The 15043-nt window shown below is 35.9% G+C and overlaps 1 protein-coding gene and 1 long non-coding RNA gene across 3 annotated transcripts in view; one reads left to right on the top strand and one right to left on the bottom strand.

Annotated features, from left to right (window-relative positions):
- The window catches only part of LOC113518632 (hsp70-binding protein 1), a 34518-nt gene that overhangs the window by 17768 nt on the left and 1707 nt on the right, over positions 1 to 15043 (top strand). The window contains exons 1-5 of one of the 2 annotated variants that reach the window (XM_052901721.1): positions 9785 to 10132; positions 11799 to 11882; positions 12752 to 12944; positions 13214 to 13432; positions 14255 to 14410. In XM_052901721.1, coding sequence (XP_052757681.1) covers positions 10025 to 10132; positions 11799 to 11882; positions 12752 to 12944; positions 13214 to 13432; positions 14255 to 14410 — 760 coding nt within the window. In that variant the 5' untranslated portion in view covers positions 9785 to 10024. Of the gene's footprint in view, positions 1 to 9784; positions 10133 to 11798; positions 11883 to 12751; positions 12945 to 13213; positions 13433 to 14254; positions 14411 to 15043 lie in introns of those variants that run through there. The other variant, XM_052901722.1, reaches the window with a different exon arrangement.
- On the bottom strand, positions 7515 to 8843 carry LOC128202221 (uncharacterized). The gene is made up of 2 exons (XR_008253654.1): positions 8470 to 8843; positions 7515 to 7772 (listed from the first exon to the last, which is right to left on the bottom strand). It is a non-coding gene; the product is annotated as an uncharacterized LOC128202221 (long non-coding RNA).

Below are 15043 nucleotides of genomic sequence, written 5' to 3'. Positions count from 1 at the left end.
GCACCCTCTTTACCCCCTCCGCACACCCCTGACGGGAGGACTCCACCCCGATCCAGCTAGGGTTGCCAAGTAACAAAATAATAAATTTCGGATTAAGAGTTATTTTTATCTGGGGATTTAGGCCTAAGAGATTAGATTTTTAAATAGATATAACCAATGCAGTAAAAATATTTACCATACAAAAATCATTAATAACAACTTGTGACAATCCTGGTTTTTTTTTTGTTTATGGGTGAAAATGGTATGGCAACTCCACCCGCGCTAACGGGATACGCTGGCGGAGCACCAGTGACGGGTGATAGATGAGAATGAAAACAGGCCAGTTAGCCCATCATGATGAATTCATCAGGAATTTACCATGATAGTTTCCAGGGAGAACCGCGAGGAGGTCGACCTGGTTGGGTATATTGCTAGCAATAGGATTCTCAGTCTCCACCACTAACAATCCTTTTCCCCCATAATCCTGGTATTGTCAATTATAGGTTCCTGTAACCGTTTACCGTCGGACGGGCCGTATGCTTGCTTGCCAGTATATGTGACATGTTTGACCGAGTTAGACGATTATTAAAATCTAGCGTTTTGCTCGCTGCTTCGAACGTATATATATATATATAAAATATATATATATATATTATATATATATATATATATGTCGCTGTATATTATATATATATTATAAACATATATCAGATTGTAAATTTATTTTGATTTAAACCTTCAGGAACACAACTGTGAAAACTGGATCCAAGTTGGTGAAGTAATTTTTGCGTGATATCGAATCAAACATACAGACAAACACAAAATTTCTAATAAATATTCTTTTGGCCTCCTTTGGTTTTATTAAAACCCTTTCATATTATTTTTACTCACATAATGCATCGTTGCAATTTTAATATATACTTATAATAAATCTGTAGAGAGGTCAATTCTGTACATGAAATATATTTCCAAAATAACTATCAGGCGGTGATTAGTGATCGATACTGATGGCAAAAATGCAATCAGTGAAATTTTTGTCTGTCTGTCTGTATGTTCGTTATAGATACATAAAACTACTCGACGGATTTTAACGAAACTTGGTACAATTATTCTTCATACTCCTGGGCAGGTTATAGTATACTTTTCATCACGCTACGATCAATAGGAGCAGAGCGGTGAAGGGTAATGTTAAAAATGTCCACCCGTGCGACGCCGGGACGAGCCGCTAGTATATTGATAAGATTGGACTAGTGCCAACCCTAGACCCAGCCTGGAGCGGAGAGAAAGATCGCTCTCATAACCAGAATAGAAATTAATAACATAAAATTAAATTTTATGCAACTGAACGGAAACCTCTTTTGTTTATGGCAAAAGGTAAAATATCTAGAAAGTTCTAGAATGTAAATCTTTACTGTTGTCATTTTACAAAAGTTTAACAATATATATATATATATATATATATATATATATATATATATATATATATATATATATATATATATATATATATGGAGGGAAAGGGATTGTTAGTAATGAGAGTCCCATTGCTAGCAATATACCCAACCAGGTCGACCTCCTTGCGGTTCTTCCTGGAAACTATCATGATTAATTCCTGATGAATTCATCATGATGGGCTAACTGGCCTGTTTTCATTCTCATCTATCACCCTTCACTGGTGCTCCGCCAGCGTATCCCGTTAGCGCAGGCGGGGTTACCATACCACTTTCACCCATCAAAAACAAAAAAACAATATATATATTTTACAACTGCGCATTTTTATCGCTTTTTAATCGACTTCAAAAAGAAGGTGGCCCCTCAATTCAGTTGTGTTTTTTTATGACTGTTACCTTATAACTCCGTCAGTATTTTTTTTAATGAGTGATAATGGAATGGTAACACCGCCTGCGCTATCGGGATACAATGGCGGGGCACCAGTGATAGATGACTGATGAGGATGAAAGCAGGTCAGTTAGCCCATCGTGGCGAATTCAACCAGAATCGACCCTTGTTTCCTTTGGAAACTTGGAAACCATCGTGGTTGTGGTTTGTTTTTATTTAATAGCTAATACGAGTATAACATATCTCGTGCGGACGAAGTCGCGAGTAAAAGCTAGTTAATATTACAAACTCTATCAGTCTATCACCTTCTCACGTTTAAACCACTGAACCATTGGGGAAAGGGATTATTAGTAATGTGGACTACCAGTTCCATTGCTAGCAATATATCCTATCAGGTCGACCTCCACGTGGTCTCACTTAGAAAACATCGTGCTGAATTCCAAGTGTATTCATCACGATGGGCTAACTGACCTGTCTTTTCATCCTCACTTATCATTCCTCACTTGTGTCCTGCCAGCGTATACCGTTAGTGCTGGCGGGGCTAGCATTTCATTCCGTTATCATACATAAAAAAAATACTAAACCAATTTTGATAAATTATGGTATACAGATAGATTTAACTTTGGAGAAGAACACTGTATCACGAATGTAAAACTTGAAAGCGATGAAAATGGGGTTGCACGTTTGTATGGAGAATCAATATATTTTTCAATTTAGAGATATAAAATTCAGCTCTACGCAAACGAAGTCACGGGCATTGGCTAATAAAATATATGCTTACGACTGCAATCCCCGATGGAGTAGTCAAAAAGTATTACGTACAACTTTTATTAATTTTGGATGCTAGAATTGACCTTAAAACTGTTTACTAAACCAGACAGGAAAATGTTTAGACAAAACCTCAAAAACAGCAACCATTATAAAAACGCTTGGCTTATATTAATTGTAAATCTTGTTTTATAAAAATGTAAACGACTAATGTCAAACACATTTTTTTTTTTCATCCATTCTGTAGAAAAAAAGAAATTGAGTTCCATATAAAACCTACTTTAATGTATTATATATAAAAATTTTTACTGGGTATTATTTAGTTTATCTTTAATTGTACGGTTATTACCCTTATACATTCTACAGTTTTCTTTCAGCTTCTCAAAGGTTGACTGTAAGAGATCCCTTTATGGGATAAGTCCGCCATTGTATATTGAATCATTTATCAGTGCTTAATTTGAATTATGTACAATAAAGATTTTACAATACAATACCACAATTTTCCAAATCTCTTTACAACTGGCGAAGTTGTGGTGTGACAAATATAAAAAAACTACAATCGAATTGAGGACTTTTTACTTCTTGAAGTCAGTCGAAGAGGAAACAGAACAGAAATGCGGGCTTTCACGTGGAACGGCAACAACGGCTCGAACCGCCAACTGAACGTGATGTGGATCGATTGAGCGATGTTGCCGCTCCGTGCGCTAGGGGGACTGTCACTTGTCGCGGTTTCAGTTGGATTGCCAGCGCAGGAATTTCCCCAAGAATTTTGGAGATCAATTAATTTTATTTAATTATAACATACTAGCAACTCGCTCCTGCTTAGCATGGGCCATACATTTAGACTAAATGTACAGCCCGACGGCCGCTCTACCAGCGCATTTTAAATCTCTAATATCTTCTAAGATACATTTTAATGATATGCTGTAAAGGGCAATTTAAGTATTTAATAAAAGCACGACGTATCTACCGTATTTAGTTGGATAAGTTAGTTGTATTGTTTAAAATAGCTTTGTAAATAATTCATTATTTTTTGTAATAAGAAAAATGGTTACTGTAGGTTATTCTTAGGAGATAGACAAATATCATCAGGACTTTTTTTGTAAATTTATTTAAGATATATAACTCTATAGCACAATATTCTGACGTTATTCGTAAGATATAGCCGGCGTTTGCAATGTAAGCGCACAAAAACATGTTTTGGATATAACATTGCAAATTTTTGGAATTATCGACTTTTTTTATTATAGTATGCATGTTTTATATTATATTATACATGTATATTCCACTAGAATCAATCAATCAATCTACTGATGAAAACTGCATTAAAATCCGTTGCGTAACTCGAAAGATCTAAGCGTACAGTTGTTAGGAAGAGACTTTGTTTTATACTATGTAAAATTATGTACTAAATAAACTGCTCTTATAAATTACAAATATATATAAAATACAAAACTATATCTTATAAAATACAAAACTAAACTAATCAAATTTTACTTTACATATTGAAATTGTATAAAAGTCCTGCGCTTGTATATATTAGTTCTACTCATGTTTCAACGATCAATTGTGCTTGCATGGCGTATGTTTTGATTTGAACAGTAATCAAATTACAGGGTTGCGAAGTTACAACACCTTATAGTCTTAGAGAAACCATGATCATCACAATATATTTTGGACTTCTTTGCGTTTGGCATTCGAAGTTCAGTAAAAAGTTTTAAGCAGTGACTGTTTAGAGGTATCAAATAGTCACTACACTACATAAATCGTTATGATTTTATATAACATTACGAATATAATTAAGGTACATTTTTTTAATATAATTAGATATAACTAATGATGCTGTTTATATCTAAAAGCGACAGTTACTATTTTTCATAATTTTTCTTGTTGCATAAATGGTGTTATATAAAAAGTCCAATGATATATATCGTCATATTAGTCATTAACTGTCATACTGCTACCCATTCCTCGACCATTATCTTCCCTTAGTCGCCCCTTATGAAACCCACCAATGATAATATTTATTATTATTTATTTATCTATATTTTAACCATTTTGTCAGTGTGTCACTTGTTTAGTAAAGTGATTTACGTAATTATCACATATGTTTAACCTTTTATGTAATCATCCGAGTCAGATTTATCTAACAGAGAATCCGTGTTCGTAATTTTTTATACCATTTATTCATATGTCTATTTCATTGAGAGAGTGAATGAAATAGAATACAGATATAAAAGAACAGTATGAAATATTTTAAAATTATTTATGATCAGAAATAATAAAAAAAAAAGAGTATAATAATAAAATCAAGGTATGAAGTGTGTGTATTTTGACATGTAAATATTTTTTGTAAACCTTATGAGAAATATTATAAGTATTATGTAATAATATATATTATTTGATATAATTTATTGTGAGCCCAACACAGAAAGTCATAGTTTTTTTTTTTTTTTATTATTATTAAATCTATAAAGATTTGTATGGTGTATGTCTATCATATATTACACAAAATTTTAATTATAAAATAATAATGTTAAATTGTCAATTGTAATATAAAGATTTCGGTCAAGACACCAAAATAATTTACCCCTTAATATATTTACCCCTTAGTGGACTTTTATACCTTGTGATTGGCAACACCAGTCCGCCAAGCTGTCGACTGCCCGCGCGTTCTGTTGACCCGCAGCGCGCTGTTTATTTTTATTGTTACCAATCAATTACTATGTGGCAATAATGACACCTGCCGAGTACTGGCCATCGTTCGCCATTGTCGACGCACCATTTGCATTGTTTGTGTCTGTTTGTCTGTACATTGTAACTTTTCATAATTACAGATCGCAGAATTGTGAACTGGCCAGTAAAGTAAAGGAAGAAGTTTTTTTAATGGATAAAATTAGAATGGTAATAGTACCGCCATGTGCTCCCGGCATAGAATGGGTCGCTCCTTCTTTTCCCGTGGGTGTCGTAAGAAGCGACTAAAGGAAAGCCTAAGTACGGTTGCCAACTCGCTTGTCAAGTATGGCAACTACTAGCAAAGCCCTCCACAGAGGGGTAGGGGGAAAGGGATTGTTAGAAATACGGGCTACCAGTCCCATTACTAGCAATATACCTCGTCAGGTCGACCTTGTTATGGGGCAGGGTTTTAACACAGTTGGTGTTTTTGAAATGACTAGACTCGTAGAGTATCTGAATTGAACTGTCTTTATTATTACAAATCGTCCATATATATAGTAGAGATATCTTAATTACTATTTACAATTACAATAGTCAAATACTTCCATCGAAAGAGTGACAACAAATACAGATAATAACTTACTAATGGAAACTTGTATGAGATAAACAAATATACAAATATGAATATTAAACAATATAATGATTTCGATATCAAATGGACAAATACAAATATACAAATAGGAATGTCAAATATTATAATGATTAGGTCGTAGGCTGACACATGGTCTTAGGTCACGTACTCTTAATATATGTAACAACCTCCACGCGGTTCCCCCTGAAATTGTGTCAAATTCCAGATGTATTCATCACGATGGGCTAACTGCCTATTATCCCTCACTGGTGCCCCGCTAGAGTAAACCGATAGTGCAGGCGGGGTACTACTCCATTATGATACATTAAAAAAAAAGCCCAGAAAAGATATCATAGGTTTTTTTTTAATGGATAATGAAATAGTAACCCCGCCTGCGCTAATAGGGTCTAACTGCCCTCCATGCGGTCCACGCGGTTCCCTTTGGAAATCATCGTGGTCAATGCTAGTTGAATTCTTCAGGATGGGCCAACTGACCTGCTTTCCTCTTCAACTGTCATAACTGACTGATGCCCCTTCAACTTATACTAATAATGCAGACGGATTACCATTTCTTTACCCTCTACTACTAAATACTCCGCATGATGCAGTAATAGTCCTTAATATATTAAACAGTTTTAGTTTTCCTTTAAAATAGATACATAATATTAAGATTTACAACGTAACAAATAAGACAGTCTCGTAGTAGTCGAGTGTAGTGTCACACAGAGGGCGTCCCCACCGAGCGATTAATATCCAATTTGCAGGGTAGTATGGTGACCGTTCCGTTGTAATAATTTACACGGCCTACCCACTACGTTCATGCCGGTCCGCCATTGTCTAGGCATGTATCAGTGTCAACGACCCTCATTAAAAAAAAAAAAAAAGATACTCTCTGATTAGGCATGTGATGTGGCGGATGCAGTATTTAAACTACGCTGTTTTGGATCACAGTGTCTAAAACGTCGACTTAGTAGTCTGTAACAGATTTTTATGAATGCCAATACGATGACCACGGCCACTTTCTCCCATCGCGCGGCTCGCCATCGACAGGGAGTTCACGCTCATACCTTACAGCCTAAATGGTCGTGTACAACGCGGGTTCAGAGATGTTTCCTCCCACGAACACTCAGGTTATGGGATGATCTCCCTGCCGAGGTTTTCCCAAGAGCCTACAGCAGTGATTCTCACCCTTTTTTTTTGTTGCGGCACATATTTAACGATTTCAAAATTTGGCGGCACACAAAGGAAAAGATAAAAATTATTCACTTACTACAACACACTGCATGAATAGTTTATGACAAAAATTTTAAATATTTGCAAAATTTGGCGGCACACTTTTAAAATTTGGCGGCACACAAAAGTGTCGCGGCACAGTGGTTGAGAATCACTGGCCTACAGCATGGGGTTCTTCAAAAGGGGGGTAAAGGGGTTTCTTCAGAGTCAGCAACGCACACGTAATACCTCTGGTATTGCAGGCGTTCATAGGCTACGGTAACCGCTTACCATCAGGTGGGCCGTATGCTTGTTTGTCACTTCAATGGTATAAAAAAGAAAAAACTGTTGAGTAAGTGTTGCAGTACGGTACAAGGAAGATGAGGAAAATATAAAATAAAAAAAAAAACACGATAAAAACTTTTTTTTATGTAAACCAGACTTATAGAACGAAGAGTTCCATTTTCAAATTTCAAATTATATATTTAGCGCGTTGTGATTGTGACGGTATTGCGTGTCGTGTTGGCGGGTCGTAGGATATAGTTGGCGGGGTGGTCGTGCAGAGGTCTCTGTAGGCGACCAGGAGCGGGCGGGGGCGGCGGCCGCGGCTGCGTGGGCAGACACACTCGTTCCGTCTCTCGTATGTGGTCCTGTCGAGGTGACATCTCTGAAAATGGATGTCATCGAACTGAAGTCGAAGAGTTGCTAATGTGCCCACCAAGCGTGGCAACACCCTCTCTTATGGGGGAGGCCAATATTCAGCAGTGGAAAGTTAACGGATGACATAATTATAATAATAAAAATTCAAAAATTCATTTCTCGCCTGGATCTTGCTTAATTCCTGGTGAACCCACGATGGGCTAACTGATCTGCCTTTTCGGGAGTGAAGGGATTGCTAGTAATGGGGAGGTTAGTCCTCATTGCTATGAATATACCCTATCAGGTCGACCTCCACGCGGTTTCTCTTGGAAACTATCGTGACTAATTTATTGTTGAATTTGTCACGATGGCCTAACTGACTTGCCTTTTCATCCTTACCAATCATCCCTTACTGGTGCCCCGCCAGTGTATACCGATAGCGCAGGCGGGGTTACTATTCCATTATCATTCATAAAAAAACCTGTCTTTTCATCCTCACCTTACCATGTCTCAATAGTAGTCCACCAGTTTATACAGTTGCCACAGGCGGGGTTATTATTCCGTTACCATACATAAAAAAAAAATGTCAAAAGTAAAGCACAATCAAATATAATAAATGAAGTTATTTTATTAGTAATAAATTAACTTGGTACGTGTTTAGCGACAATTAAGTAGAAAATTGCCTGCCATTAAATATGTATGTATATATATACAGCTGTACTGACCTGTGTTGTATAAACTCCAATTCCGCAGTGACCTTACTCTACCTAATTTTAATTTTTAAAATTATTAATTAATCTACAACAATGCCGTTTAGTCATATCCACGGTCGACACTGACGTTATGAAAATATATTATTACACTTGGTTTATCTCGAAACAGTTTATCTCAGGAATTATCAGAGATTAATGCAATGTATATTGTGCCTACGGCAGTTGTAAATATTTACAGCGCGGGAAACCAAGAAAAAAAAAAACATCCCGCTGCTAGTCGTGAGAAAAATAAAGAAATAAATTCGTAATTAGCTCACGACTTGAGTTATTCAGAAATGTTAATTAATTAATTAAATTAAATAACTTTAAAAACATCAGTATTCCAAATAATTGTTTATATACCCACTCATTGAACAATTATCTGCAAACCTTAATCTACGGACATTCACACGACATCATATTAACCTATTTTTTATGGCTAAAAGTAAAAAGTAAGTTCTTTAGTGTAGAGCATTATAATTTAAAAATATTAGAAACTTACTATCATCAGACATCATCATCTCAGCCATTATCCGTCCACTGCTGAACATAAGGAGGGAATGGAATTGTTAGTAATGGAGACTGAGAGTCCCATTGCTGGCAATATACCCAATCAGGTCGACCTCCTCGCGGTTCTCCCTGGAAACTATTATACGGTTCTGAGCCACCTGCATCCACCGGCTACTGAAAATGCATTTGAAGTCATGTTCCATCTAGCAAGGATCATTAGTATTTAAATAGAATTAAATGTAAGTACTGCATAAGTTTTTTTTTATAAGTTATATTGTGTTCTTATTTTTTTAGAAATACGATAATATTCATTAGTAGCCTTATGCCTATCAATATTTTTTTAATTTTTTTTCTCATAGATTTAGTATAACGTTTTTACGTAGTAATAATTAAGATTTACCCCATCAATAAAAACGGCAAAAGCGCTATGTCTGTAAGCCGTTATCTTCGTTTAATTTCTGGATCAATAATATTTTGTAATAACTTTTTAATATAAAAGAAATATGAAAGTAAGTACTTTTAGATATGGCAGTATAGCTGAAAGCTTTGAGATAAGAGCATTAGGAACTCTGACGCTTGGTAGTTACAACTCCTATGAAGATTAATATATATAATACATATTATGAAATAATTTTCACTCCATTTATAAGGAACTGATAATAACTTATGACTTAGCTGTATGGGCCATACTCTTTGTCTGTCTTATTTGGACGAATATTAAAACAACAACAAATGGTACTGTCAATGTCATAATGAAATGTCAAATTAAAATGTCAAAATAGAATTACGCATTCCGCGTGTTCTTCAAAGATTTCTATGATTCCATCTTCTTAGGGGTTCTTGAATTTTCTCGAATAGAATAGAATATTGTGTTCTATTTTCCTTTGCGTACATTATTCATTCGTCAATACGTCGTTGTTGTGTTAGTATATAAAGAAGACGCGTGAGAACAGATATATGTCCTGTTAGTTACAGTTGAGTGTTTGTCAATTGTTTTTTTATTATTCAATTTTGAATAATGGGTACGAATCCTGAAAATAACCAAATAGCTGGTGCAATAACATATCCTGTTAGCAGTCAGAATATGCAATCCGTGCCTGTACAACCGCGGCAGCCCAGGAGTCTCAGGTAACTTATTTATCTGTATAACTTTACGTAAAAAAATACATTCATAAAATATTACTCAGTAAAAGTTCTCACTCATGTACACATTTTTTTGTAATTGAAAATATGTGTGTATTTTTTTTTAATGATTTTAATGGAATAGTAATCACCTGGGCTAACAATATATGCTGGCGGGGCACCAGTGAGGTATGATAGGTGAGAATGAAAAGGCAGATCAGTTAGCCCATCATAATAAATTCACCTGGAATTTAATAAGATGGTTTCACATGGAGGTCGACCTGCCAGGATATAAATATGTGTCTATTTGCACCGAAATACCCAACCATAAGGTATTAAATTAAAAATAAATACAAAGATGTTATCACAAATAAAAACAATAAATTTTAATTAAAATACCGTAAATAAAAATTTATTGTTTTATTTGAATTAAATTTATCATTTATAGAAATAAAGTTAAGGGATACTTTTATATGGCGAAACCTTAAATCCTTATTGAATGTGAAAGTGAGTTTGTTTATTACCTCTTAGTGCCTTAACAGCTTAACCGATCACTATGAAATATGGTATACATAGGGGTTGAAGAAAGATAGGTTACTTCTTATCCTGGTCTGTAAATATATCCCATGAATATATTCATGTACAGGTGAAATCCAGTTTATTATAAAATTGAAAGTGATTTTTATATTTGTTACCTCTTGTTGTCTTAATGGCTTAAACAATCATTATGAAATTTGGCACAAAAGTATTTTATTCTTATCGGATCGAAAATGACATGGGCAACATTTTCATGGTTACTGAACATATCCTGGTTGTTGGAGTTTTAATACTGGCTGTTGACACTGAGGTTTTTTTAGAACAATGTATTATTTTTAAGTTTGTTCTGTGTCAGATTTTTATAAGACATGTCTCATAATTTTTCACTAAACTTATTATTTTGTATCACAAATACATATATGTTTTATTACTGCATCCTGCTATTTACAACACTGTTCACATGGATGACAATGGTAAATTAGTTACTTTACATATTAATACAAATGTTCAGGTTAAGATAGGATGACCTCCAACTAAATGGAACAACCTTGAATGTGTACTAGAGAGTCAATGGATGCATGTGGTCTTGGAACATTAATTATGGCAGTCTATATGGGAGGTATATGTTTAGCAGTGGACAATGGATTAATGCCTGAAACGATGATGTTTAAGATATAATATTTAATTGAACATTGTAAAATTTCATTTTTTATTTCATTATTTTATGAAATTTTCAATTAAAATAAGGGAGTTTGTTATGGCAGTCTATGGAGGAGGTTTATGTTCAGCAGTGGACGGATAATGGCTGATGATGATGATGAAGGGAGTTAAATAACATTATTACATAAAAACAGTACATAAGTATTTTAAACGTTCTTGTGTTTTAAATATTTCGTCTTCAATCATTTCTGAAATATTTATTTGTGAATTTTAAATACAAAACACTTTTACTCTATGTGACTTTTTTTGTGCATGTGTGGCTTTTCTATTATTGTAACCTCGCTGGTCATCTGATGACATATTTTTTTTTATATTAACGTGAATGATTAAAAGCATATATTAACCAGCTTGTAAATATTTTTTATGCAAATAAGGCAAAAGTCACAAACTAAATGGACTTGATTTGGTTGTTTCAGGGTCTCCTGAGGTTTGCAATGGAAGCAACAAAAGCAGAAGATGCACCAGGGAACTCAGAATTCAGTCCCATGGATGAAGAGGTAAGGGTATTAACATATTAGTGTTTAACTCACAGTTTTGCTAAAGTTATATTAATAATCCTTATGTAAATTTTTGTTGATGTTTTATCAGAGGGAGACTTTGTACAAAAGTTGATTGCTTGGGTACCTTTGTCCCATTCATGTTTCAACCGTGAAGCAGTTTTGTTTGTCTATAGGCGCGATGTTACCACTTTCCATCAGGTGGGCCGTCAGCTTGTTTGCCATTCTAAGAAAAAAAAAGTATTTACATATGTTTTAACATGGAATGAGAGTATATTTATTTATAACATATATACATATTTTTGGTGAGTTTTACAGATTTAACAATGCATTCATCAAAAACCAAAAACAGAACATTGTTATAATAGAATAATGGAAAAATAATAATAATAATAAAAAATATCCAATTATAGTATAAAAAAAAACATTAAAAATGAAGTTTTGCATAATTTGTTACCACCTTGCTAAACTTTGTGGCAGTACAGTGAAAAAAGTCCAGTTAGTTGCTAGTTAGTCCTTAGACCCCGTTACTAGCAATCCCTTTCCCCAGGTTATCAAGTTATTATTGTTTTTTTATACAACTTATAATGGCAAACAAGCTGACGGCCCACCTGATGGAAAGTGGTAACCGTCGCCTATAGACATGAGCAGTACCATGGACATAACAGAGTATACTGTTTTGCCCATGATACCCTCCATGCGTTGCCATTTCTGAGGACTCAGGTGTTATTCCTCTGTACCCTGTAAATTTACGCCATATTCCACCCTTCAAACCGAAACACAGCAATATAAACACAACTGCTTTACGGTAGAAACGCGAATGGCAAATATTAAAATATTAAAGCAATGTTATTACTTATCATTCACAGCGGCGGAAATTTCTCGAAGACGCATTAAAGAGTCTCACAGTGAATGTGGCAGAGGTGCTGCAGAGTTCCATCAAAGTGCTAACAGACACAGAGAAGATCCGCAGCATCCAGCTGGGGGAACCGTTGCCTTCTGATGTTGAGACCGCATTCGACAACCTGCTGGATTATATTGATGATATCGATATTGCTAATGGTGTGTTTTTTTTTATATTTTTATTTATTTAACCTTCACTCTGTTACATATACCTGAGAAACATTTTCATGTCCATACCAATCCCGTCATATTTATCTGACATAGGGGTGGGTAATATAGCAATATTGGGGGGAAAGGGAGTGTTAGTAATGGAGACTGAGAATCCTGTTGCTAGCAATATACCCAACCAGGTCGACCTCCTCGCGGTTCTCTCCAGAAACTCATGATTAATTCCTGATGAATTCATCATGATGGGCTTTACATTCCAGACTTCTACAAAATGGGCGGGTTCGCCATCTTTCCGGTATGCTACGGCAGCGAGAACGACGAGTTGCGGTCGCGTGCGAGCTCGGTGCTGGCGGAGGCGTGCCAGAACAACCCGCACTGCCAGCGCCGCGCCCTCGACTGCGGCCTGCTCAACGTGCTCATACACCTCGTGCAGTCCGAGCGGGGGCACGCGCTCGCCAAGTGCTTGTACGCTATATCATGTGAGTTGGAACCGACCAAAACAAGGCACCAACTTCCACCAGTAGTATTTTAGGAGGGGGACGATAAAGTTAGTAATGCAGACTATCTGTCCTATTGCTAGAAATATACTCAATCAGGTCGACCTCGAAGTGGTGTTCTCTGGAAACCACAGTTGAATTTCAGGTGTATTCATCACGATGGGCTAACTGACCTGTCTTTTCATTCCCATCTATCATTACTCAATGGTGCCCCGTCAGCGTATCCCGTAAGCGCAGGCGGGGTTACTATTCCATTATCATCCATAAAAAAGCAGTAGTATTTTTGAACAGATATGATACTGAAACCTTCAAGAAAACAGCAACACACTTGTAGTTTCTTAGATATTGCGGATGTCTATGGGCGATAGTAATAACTTATTATTAGTTAAGCCGCATGCTCTTTTGCTCTTTCTGTTATCCCATTATGTCTAATAAAAAAATCCGCAATTTTATCCATGTAACCAGGCTTATGACAATAGCTTATGGCCTTCTCTGTTTCAAATTAAATTTCGACATATGCTCTACACACATATATATATATATATATATATATATATATATATACACACACACACACACACACACACACACACACACACACACACACACACACACACACACACACACACACACACACACACACACACACACACACACACACACAACCACGCATGCACGCACGCACGCACGTACGCACGCACGCACGCACGGCCGCACGCGAGCGCATGCGTACAGAGGCAAATGAACATGTGGCTATGGTATATGGGGTTATCATATAATAAAAAAATTGCGTGGTGATGGCAGGCATATGCCGCGAGTACGAGCCGGCGGCGCGCGAGCTGGTGTGGCAGGGCGGCGTGGCGGCGCTCGCAGCGCTACTGCGGGCGCCGGAGCCGGCCGCCAGGACCCGCGCCGCATTCCTCGTCAGGCACCTTGCGCACCACTACAGCGATGCTAAAGGTATAGTCATTAGTATGCGGTAGTCATTTAACCCTTCTTTGCATAATTTTTTTTTATTGGTAAAATAAATCAAGGTGATATAATTTATGTTCAAAATTAAAGGAAAAATGGTTAAAGAAATAAATTTGACAGCTATGTTTTTTTTTCTGCAATGGACATTAAAAAGGTATTCAGACACGATCAACTTAAAGTGAACATGTTCTTTTATATAATTTTTGGGAATTTAATGTTATGATGGAAATTTCCACCGTTATGCAAAGAAGGGTTAAAAGTATCGAAAATTAATAGCATTTATTAATATAGGAAATATCGTATTATTACGTATACGTAAGGAACAATAAATATATATTCTTTATTGCACTAAAACATACAGTAACAACAATAAGTTGTTACTGTATGTTTTAATACAGTATGTATAATACAGTAATAACAATGTTAGCAAAGGCGAACTTACCTTGTTGAACAACAATGTCCTACTAAAACCTCGGGAGGGGACTCATTCCACAACTTGAGTGTTCATCAGAGAAAATTCCTTTAAAATCGCACTGTATATGACCATTTAGGTTCAAGTGTCTAAGAATGAATTCCCTGTCGATGGCGAGCGGTGCGATGATAAAAAGTGACTGTAGGCAT

This window comes from Galleria mellonella, unplaced genomic scaffold (assembly GCF_026898425.1).
Source record: "Galleria mellonella isolate WM207_F2 unplaced genomic scaffold, CSIRO_AGI_GalMel_v1 utg789, whole genome shotgun sequence".
Classification (NCBI taxonomy): domain Eukaryota; kingdom Metazoa; phylum Arthropoda; class Insecta; order Lepidoptera; family Pyralidae; genus Galleria; species Galleria mellonella.
The sequence above is the reverse complement of the archived record's forward strand: the minus strand, read 5'-3'. Positions and strand labels throughout refer to the sequence as shown.